The sequence below is a fragment of the Zootoca vivipara genome, chromosome 6, assembly GCF_963506605.1.
Source record: "Zootoca vivipara chromosome 6, rZooViv1.1, whole genome shotgun sequence".
Lineage (NCBI taxonomy): Eukaryota > Metazoa > Chordata > Lepidosauria > Squamata > Lacertidae > Zootoca > Zootoca vivipara.
Window position 1 is genome coordinate 19,790,003 of NC_083281.1, and position 10,107 is coordinate 19,800,109.

General features: G+C 47.9%; 1 protein-coding gene across 1 annotated transcript; it reads right to left on the bottom strand.

Moving 5' to 3' along the window:
* Window positions 1-764: 764 nt before the first annotated feature.
* On the bottom strand, window positions 765-10,107 carry TMEM160 (transmembrane protein 160). Its single transcript, XM_035120196.2, has 3 exons — window positions 9,875-10,107; window positions 7,355-7,447; window positions 765-1,618 (listed from the first exon to the last, which is right to left on the bottom strand). The coding sequence occupies exons 1-3, from the start codon at window positions 10,065-10,067 to the stop codon at window positions 1,362-1,364; spliced, it is 543 nt and encodes a 180-aa protein (XP_034976087.2). The 5' UTR covers window positions 10,068-10,107; the 3' UTR covers window positions 765-1,361.

Here is a 10,107-nt window from a genome sequence, read left to right on the forward strand (position 1 = left end):
AGAAGCACGAAATCACGCTTCACACATGCACACGAGCGGCACTTCAACATCCGAAAACCTTGACTTGCGAAGACAGCCGCGGAACAGATCGTCTTCGTAAGTCGAGGTACCACTGTATAAGTGCCTGACAAAGCCCTGACAAAGCACAGCTCAAATGAGGCTCAACAATGAGACCTGCAAACACATGGACAGCTCTACCCAGAGCTGCCTCTTGGTTTGTGGGTGCCCTATTGGCACTTCTAGTAGAAACACTGCTGGGAGCAGTGCTCCAAGCGAGGCTTGGGGGTAGTTCTAGTTTCTCTCAGTGCTCCAGAGTGCTCAACATTTCCAGGACATGCTGGGAAATGTTAACTGGTGGCTTGTAGATGCAGCTGCCCAGCATTGTGGGGAGGGGGAGGGAGGGGCTAGGGCAGGCATTCCTGGGGGTGGTGGGCCCTGGCAGCTACACTGGAGTAGCGAGCTACAATGTGAAGAGTAGGATTGTGCCAACCTTTACAGCAGGGATGCAAGGGAACTTCTGGATTCCATGCCTCAAGGGTCCCACCTTATCTCAAGAACCATCCTCACACCTTGATGTGAAAATTGTGGGAAGCTATGAAGGGAGAAGATGGCCTTAGGTGCCAATTGGCAGAATGTATGAAATCGTTTTTGTACGTAGAAGTAAGTCTCCCCAGCTAAAACCAAGAGTTGTGTGCCTGGCTGCTATCAGAGGAAAGAGCGTGAGCAGTTTTTTTTGTCACCAGGTTTAAAAAAAAAGTAGGAGATTTGGTTTTGGTGTCTTTAATACAAATGTCAACTGATTTGGACAGGTGGAGCAAAGAAGGCATGGACCAGTGGCAGAGGAGATACACCTGATATGTGAGGAGCAGGAGGATTGGGGAGCATAAGCAACACTGGAAAAGCAGGGCCAAGCTTTACAGGAGATGCCGCCAAGAGAGCTGGACATTTCTTACAATATCTTTAGCTGATAAATATCGGCTAGTGTATCAATTAATTAGTTGAAGCCGGGGGGGGGGGGCAGAGCAGAGCAAGACCAACTTCAACAGAATGCTTACGTGCCAGAGATCCCAGTTCAGCAAGAGTGCATGCTGCTGGCTCAGCAGTGTGTCCTCTGAACAATCCCTTTCTTTGTCATTGCCAGTGACCTGATTTTTGCTACTGTCACTTCCCAGAGCCCATCTGGAAAACCTGAAATATATACAAGGCAGCCAACACATCCGCTTGTCTCTTGTTTGCAAGGAAGCCACCTGTCCTTGCCCTTCGGCCCAAAAGGCAGAAGGATTCAAACATGCCGGGTGGGGTGGCCTTAAAAGCTGCAGTCCACAGAATACAATCACTTGTCTCACAAGCCAACTGGGCCTTCACTTATCCGACTTCCCGTCCTCCTTTTTCTTGTCCTGGCACTTGTCATTGGGGTCGTCCTGGATGATCTCCACCTCCAAGCGCCCAATGTAGAGGGAAATGGCGCACAGCCAGAACAGTGCCACAGTGGTGACTGCAGCGCAGTTCAGGAGAGCCGTGGAAAAGGACAGCATCATGGTGCGACGGAGGAGGAAGAGGCTGACTAGGTAGGAGGCGCTGCCGTATGAGACGCAGATTCCACCCAGGATGAAGAAACCTGCAAGGAGATACATAAGTCAGCATTGGGGCAGTACTAAGCAGTGAATATGCCTGTCTATACAACTCAACAGCCTTCTACTAAAAAAAAAAAAACCCTATGCGTGTCTGGAGGGGAGAAATCCCTTATTAATTCTTATGTATTCTTTATAAATTCAGACCTTCAAGCTGACATTAAAAAGTAACATGAAATTTTATTGAACCAACAAAGTTTGGGCTAGGAGCACACATGCCTTCAAGACGAGCCACGCTCTTCATGGGTTGAAAAAACAAACCGTTGATGAAAAATTCTACATGACTCTAAAGCCTGCATAGGCCTCTGTTAATCTTGCCCACCTCCCGTCTCTGAATTAATATGGTTACCAATCCCTATTCACCAGAAGTGGCACAGGCTCAGAAAAGAAAGTATTTAATCAGTTCCTCCAAATCTGGAGGTTATTTGATACACAAAGAGACCCACTCCAAGTCTCCTGCTGTAGTGGTGGAGGGCAAGATCCCACTGGGACAGGGAATCTGGTGTGGTGAGAGGGAGGTGAGAGGGATTCAGTTGGAAAGTTTGACATGCACACTGTCTTGCAGAGGTAATTTCCTATTTCCATGATGAACCCCAAAAAGAAACCAATGCCTATTCCACTGGCTCCTCAAAGATAAAGCTTGACTAGAATTATTCCTCACCACCACCCCTTCATACCTGTACAACTATGTCATTTCTCAAAACCACAAATACTGTTTATAAACACCAACACAACTAATTGTAGCTCAGTTTTAAGTATGAGGATCCACTGCCCCACTGTGGCATAACTGAGAAACACTGTTTTGGAACCAGTTGACAGATTTAAGAGTCAGCAGTGACTAAATCTTTTTCGGGCAGCCCTCAATATCCCAACAATATTGACTTTGCTGTGTAACTGCTACTCTCTCCCACCCACCCTACATATATATAGTGCCTGTGTGAGAGTGGGATTTTTACCAAAGCTGGTGCAATTCAAGAGGATGCTATACCTAAAACTGTAGTTTTCTACTTGTGCATCTAGCTTTTGCATTGCATATGGAGGAGGATACATTAAAACAAACTTGTCCATAGTTGCAGATTGCCCCCTTCACTGTGCAGCCACAGGGAATGCGGGACACATGACAGTCTGTGAGGGCCTTATGGGGCTTGCAAAATATTGTGACACTACTTCCTGCAGTTCCTGTGCAGGAAAACTGGTGCCAAAGCAGCTCCTCGAGTGTAGGATGTTTGTGGGCCACTAGCCCACTGGGCTAGTGTCACTGGGCTCTCCCACATGGGGAGGGAAGCTACCCAAAAACTTAGCCTGTGCTTTTCTCTGCTTCAAACCAAACCTGGGGCTTGACTGTTGTGGTCTCAGTGTGTAACGCCAGACCCAGCAAAGTACCAAAAGACGCCCATTTAAATTCCTGCATCAAAACAGTCCTTATTGGAAAGCTCAGCAGCAACTGGGTATGCCACAAACTGAGACTACTCTTCTTGCCTTCTCACAGAGCCCATCCAGCGACCTCCCTCTCCTGACACAAAACTGCACTGAGGTGAAAGAGGTGAGGATACTGTAAAGAAACCCAGGATCTGGAGAAAAGCCAATTAACAAAATGCAGCTTATCTGCAGAACTATGCCCTGTTTTTAGGAAAAGCTATTTACACTTGGAAGATGACGGAATTATGCAAGCTTATAGGTCATTGCAATCTGCATAATTATCAGCGTGCTGAATTTCCTTTAAAATGGGAAAGAAGGGGTGAGGGAGGGAGAACCACTTTAAGGGGCCAAGTGTATGTTCTGGTGCCCTAGTCTCTGGGGCAAGGAACAAGTGCTACTCTTTGCAGCATCAGCCTCAAGTGTTGGCCTGACTGCAAGTGCTGGTGTGTTGGGGGGGGGCAAGTAAATGCGGAAAGAATTGAGATATTGTTACCAGTTGGGTAGGCAGACATGCAAAAATGGAGCAAAGAGGACAGAGAAACACCTGCTGGCACAGCCTGGTGCTTAGGGAGCAGAAGGCCAGGGGGCAAGCATCCCACAAAGGACTTCTGCTGGGCCCCTGTAATGTAGATTTCTTATAAGCAAGCAAGAATGCAGATAGGGTTTCCAGACTCAATAGAGGACAGGACTTCTGTGTCTTTAATTGCCCTGCTCTCTTTTGAGTCTGGAAACCTTAAAGAGGAACCAGCAGGCCCTTTGCTTGGAAATTAAACAAAGGGTCTGCTGGTTTCTCTTTAAGGTTTCCAGACTCAAAAGAGAGCAGGGCAATTAAAGGCACAGAAGTCCTGTCCTCTATTGAGTCTGGCAACCCTAAATGCAGATCAGAGTAGGGAAACTTGTGACCTCCATGTGTTGCTGGGCTCCAACCCTCATCAGCTAGTGTGGTCAATGGTCAACTGTTATAGTCGAAGTCCAGCAACGTTGGAAGGGCGACAGGTTCCCCAGTCCTGATGCAGTCAAACCCTGCCACCTCTTGTCTCCTTCCCTGCTTTATTTCACAGACTTCAGGTCACATCAATTTCGACTTTCCGTTTTATTCAGGCTTAAAGAGTTCAAGTCGCCCATTTCAAAGAACAAACCCCCTGCTTCTGCTACCTTCCTCTCTGCACACCTGCTACCCCTTCCTGGGCATTCCATGTGGGCAAAGGGAATACAGCTGCAACTCAGTGGACCCTCACCCTCTTAACTGCTGCTGCTGGCCACACTTGAGCTTTTAAAGTGGGCTACTTCTCCCCACCCAGCTTTTTCCTAGGGACAAGCAAAGTGTCCAAGGTCACTGCATAAAGCCACAAACTGAAACAGTCCCTGTCTGACTTTCAAGGCTGTAGAATCGTTTGCTCTTCTGGATGCCGTTTACAGAAGATGACATCACAAGGGCTATTAGTGTCTGAAATGTCAATTGAGACTTATTAACGTTCCTCTTCTCTTTTGACTCACTTATTCAGAGAAGCTCTTTCTGGCTCTAACCATCAATTAGCTCTTCCAAATGTTGGAAGAATGACTGCCCCAGTCGTAGACAGTACAGTGTCTACAGACAAATGCTACACAAGGTGCATCTCAAGTAGGTTCCCCCTCGGACAACACAGCTCTCCGTAAGTCATTCGCTACACAGCTACAGCCTGGAAGAACAACCCACTCTTTTCCAGTTTGCAAAGTCTTCTCAATCCAGTCACTTTAAAGCCATTTTGACTCCCCACCTGCAGCCACTGCATATAAACAGGTCTGTTTTGCAAACGGGCAAAGCAGGCCGTGATGCTACCCACTTCCTGAGCACCAGAGTTACAGCTTCAGTACCAAAGAGGAAGTGAGAGAAATAGCAGCAGGACCATGGCGCAAGGATTCTCTCCTGTAGGGCTGGGTGATGCTGGGTTTTCAACACTCTGGTGTGTCGCCAGCCAAACATCGCGGTTTGGCGATATACCACGATGTTGAAAAATGCTGTGTTGACCCAAGCCGGCGAGATGCCAAGTGAAACTGCTGCAGCTCTCTTTGTGGGAGCTGAGGCGCTTTCACCCCAGTGCCTCACGGGCTGTGGCAGGTGGGGGGCTCTGTAAAATTGCTTGGCGGAGGCGAGGGCAGCAGCGCGCTCCTCAGCCATGCAGTTTAAAGAAGTGGAAGAAGGAACAAGCTGAAACGGCACATCGCCAATTCAGCTTGATTCTTCCTATGTCGAGGCAGAGTGCAATGGCGGTTTCACCAGCGGTATATTGCTGGTGAAACTGCCACTGTTGAGTCCCTCTGCCTATAGCTCCCAGCTAGTTTGTTTCTCCTTCAGTGTGCTGGGGGCAAAGGGACTCAAGAGCGGTGGCAGTTTCACCAGCAATATACTGCTGAGTGAAGCTGTCATCAAAGCCTCCCCCCACATACTGGTCCTGGGCAATATATTGATATATCACCCAGGCCTACTTTCCTGCTATGTATGCAAAAGTAGCAAAGCTTGTGGTTGCATCCTTTTTCTGAAGAGCAGTGGGGCAGAAGACCAGAGGCTAGGTACCTTCTATTTCATCAGCTGTATCGGAAGACCTTGACCAAGTCTCAGAAAGTGACCTACGGGGACCCACCCTTAGTGTTAATTATCCTTACCATGGCCCTGAAAGGCAGGCCTGTAATTTATTCTCATACTAGTATCATGAAGCCCGTTAAATTAACAGGTGCTAGAATTAATAAGCGGGGTTCCCCCCCCCCGGTGACTCACCCACCGCCACCACCTCAGCCCCTCACTCAGTCCCTTCCCCGCCCCCTGCCCCAGCCAGCTGCCTCCTCAGCTTCCTCTCTCCCTCCCCATTTCCCACCCTCTTTTTTTCTACTCTTTTCTCTCTCTCTCTCTCTCTCTCTCTCTCTCTCTCTCTCTCTCTCTCTCTCCCCCTCCCCTTGCTGGTCCCAGTTGCAGCAGCCCTTCCAACCCCACCCCACCCCAAAATCCACACACACTTCCGGGGACTAATTCCCCCTTCCCCCATGGGTGCACCCGCCCGCTCTCCTGCTTTTGCCCCTCAGTAACGGCTAAACGATCCTTCAGCCCAGCAGCCGCATCACTCGCGGCTCTCTCTCTCTCTCTATCCACACCCACCTACCCTCCCTTTCGCCAGCACACGCCTGCCTCCTCTCCTTCCCCTCTAACGGAGAAGAAACCAGGAGGAAAGAGAGAGATCCTTCCGTAGCGCAGCAGAGGCAAGGGGAAGCCGTGCACTTTTTTTTTGTATGGTTGTGTATATGCAAGCATGTAATCTCTCTTACGGTCCTGGTTTATCCCGTCCGAAGTCTCTGCGCTCCAAGTCCCAACAGCTGTCCGTGGGGCATAGGCGCAGTAGCGCAACCCCACGGACACAGGGACTGGACGCAGAGACACTTGCACTTTATTATATAGGATTACCAGTGATCAGTGTTAGAAACTGAGATATATAATCTAATTGCAAAATGGCGCTTTAAACCTGGGCTGCGGTCACCATAATGGAATATCTAGGTTATGTTCCCCCCCCAACCCCATGATGATATTATTCTGATTCTGATTCTTATACCGCTTTATATTTTAAAGAACAAATCTCCCAGCAGTTTACAACACATTGAAACATCAAATAAAAAGACGCAGAATAAAATGAATTCAAGCTACAAGGGAAATATTTCAGATCCTTCTCTCAGTGACATTTTGCTTTCCTCAGTGGCCAACCTGGCACCCACAGATCTCCCCGTGGTCCCAACTGGTCATAAAATGCTAGTCATAAAATGTGCCTGGCTAATTTCGAACACTTCAAGTGATGTGGGTTTCCTATTTTAAATTGAATTAGAAAAGGGAAATTTTCTGATACCCTTGACTGGAGAGTGATGTAATTTAGCATATTTCACCTGTATTTAGTCAACAAGGCTAAAAGTGTTCAAACCGTCAAGCTTGCCTAATACTGTGGTTACAATGGGCATCTGTTTGTTGTTACTAACCATCTTATGAATCAACATTTTTTCCACCCCACACACTGCAGATGAGGCAATTGTATGGCCTGTATGAACCCACGATGCAAGTTTCTGATCCAAAGGATAAATGAATCAGTGCCATGTAAGCTGACTGTGCCTTCTCCCTAAGGAAAGGGTGTTGGCTGTTGACACAGGTAACCCCTTCTATGATTGTCATCCTCTTAGAATAATGATCCCAACAACATTTTGATGGAATTGTTCCTTTATCTACGGCAGCAAACTAAGATCTGCCAATATCCTGTCACCCCACCCTGAGTATCGACTTGCTTGTTACCTACCATAAGCTGCTTCGCGCCCCATGTCGCTCTGAACGTAAGAAATCACTCCAACGCCAGTAGCCAGCAAGCCATTCCGAAACCAGGAGAGGAACCCTGGTGAGAAAGGAGGAAGGGAGTAAGAACCATCTCCTCTGTGTTTAACCAGACATGGTTTCTATCAGATAAATACATATCAACAATGCTAATAGTACACCCTACACATATCTACTCAGAAGTAAGCCCCACTGAGACATGCTCCCAGGTAAGCCTGTAAAATATCAGATAAGCCTGTAAAAAGTCCAGTACTACTGTTAATAAACATAACTGTAATCTTCCTTTATAGCACTGGTTGTTACAAGGATTAATTAAGACAATGCAGTGGTACCTTGGTTCCCGAACTCCATCTGTCCTGGAAGTTCGTTCAACTTCCAAAACGTTCACAAACCAAGGCGCGTCTTCTGATTGGCCCGGAAACAATGCCAACAGGGCTTCCAAAAATTGTTTCGCAAACCGGAACATATACTTCCGGGTTTGCGGCATTCGGGAACCGACTTGTTCGGAAGCCAAGCCGTTCAGGAAGCAAGGTACCACTGTATTCATGAAGCGTTCTGAACACTCAAAAACAGATATAAAAGTGCTGCTGTTGTTTCAGTTCTGAATATCTTTAAGTGTTCTTAGCTGTTAATGTTTTTAAAGTTATTCTTCATGATATTGTTTGTAAGGATGACTTAAGGTCATTGTGCCGCAGCTTGCCTGGCTCCTCCCTCTCTGCCCATTGAGAGTGAAAAGGGAGGGAGGTGGGCAACTGGCGGCCCAGCTGCAAGCAACTGTGGGAGCAAGGTGGGTTGAAAGGCAGTGGAAACAGCTACAGTGATTTAATGAGCATTCATGTTTCATAGGAAGGATTTGTTTGTTCCTATTATGCCACCCCTCGATGCCAACAATTCCAGGGTGGTTTACAGCAAAAGAAAAAAAGCGGGGAAGAGAGAGAGCCTGATGAGCTGTCAAAAACAAGCAGCACTCCAGTTTGGATGTTTCTTCTACCACAGCAACCATCACCACTCAAGAATCATATTGAACATTAGTCTCTTGGAGCATATTGGTTTTATTATAGAATTTTTATTGGTATGTTAGAATTTTACTTAAACCACACTGAAAGGTCTGGCTGAAAAGTGGCATATATACATCTTAAATACATGAAAGAATGCAAGATTACAGCATCAACAAAATCTGAGGCAGTAGCTAGAAACAGCATAATGATAAAAGTACTTAAAGACCCTGAACAATACTGTAATGAAGTCTTAGCTAGGGGGCAGGCAAAGAAACAAACCACCAAACAGGTGCCAGTGGAAGGCCCCAGGTTTAGGGTGAAGAAGCTGGTGATGCAGAGAGATCCCTTTGCAAGAAGGTGCCATTCAATAAAATTGACCATTCAGAGCTAGAACAGCCAATGGTCTAAGCCAGGAAAAGGCACTTCCTATACTGTATACTGAAATGGTAAGGGCTGGTAGGAATTACAGTCCTACAATCTCTGGAAGACCACAGGTTCTCCATCCCTGTTCTAAATCATGTTCCACATAAGAGGATCTTTGATATTTAGTTAAAATCACTAGGCAATGCTTCAATTGAATTTTTTGCCTAGTACACAGAATCAGTCACGAACTTTGCTGATATAAAGCTAGCTATGTTTCTTCTCACAAATGATGTCTGACTAAAGAAGATAATGCAGACCTCCAGACGCTGTTCCAACTACATCTCCCATCAGCGCTGACCACTGTCCATGCTGGCTGTGGACCAACATTTGAAGGGCCACAGGTACCCCACATCTGGCATGAGACAGATAGAGGTAACAACAAAGGTTAATGTTTTCAAAAGTGGGGATTAGCCATTGCTGCTGCTTCCTAGAATCCTACTTATAGGTTGACACCTGATCTAGCCTGCAGCCTCGCATCTTCCGACTAAGTCTATATGCAGACCTCAACATCCAGTGTAATTGTTTCTTCAGGGGTGTGTGTTTCTGATCCCTTCAAACTCTGCGTTGTGCACCACCTACCCCAGGCATAGCCCTCCAGATGTTTGGGACTACAATTCCCATCATCTCTAGCTGACTGGACCAGTGGTCAGGGATGGTGGGAACTGTAGTCCCAAACACCTGGAGGGCCGGAGTTTGCCTATGCCTGACCTACCCTGATGAAGAACTCTGCCGAACTCTTAACCTTGCACCTTGACAAAGGTACTGCCTAATAGCATATATATATATATAATATTGTTGGGGGGGTATTAAACATGCAATGTAAAATATCTAAAATAAGGAGTTATTTTTAAAAGCAGGCTCCTAAGAGGTGACCCTTGGCCCACATTAAGGCTCCCTGTTCCCGCCCTGGAATGTCTTATCCGTCTACTGTACTTCCTTCAGCAAACCTTAAACCCCGCCCCTTCAGAAGCCCCGCCCACGTCGGCCTTCCGCAGGCCCCGGCCCCACCCCCTCCCTGCGCGCGCCTCAGTCCCCTGCCCTGCCCGCCCCCGCCGCCCTTCCCTCACCGGTCTCGTGAGCTTTCCTGAGGAGCCAGGCGTCAGCCTTGTCCAGCTCCGAGACGACGGGAGGTCCCGGGCCCCGCCCAGAGCTGGGCCTCGCCGCCCTCCCTTTCCACGGCCAGGCCTCTCCCCTCAACAATCCGCCGGCCCCTCGCGCTCGCGCCATGGCGCGGCCCCACCAGCCCCCGCTCAGCGCCATGGCGGCGGCCTCGCGAAAGGCTCAAGACTGAGGAGCCGGT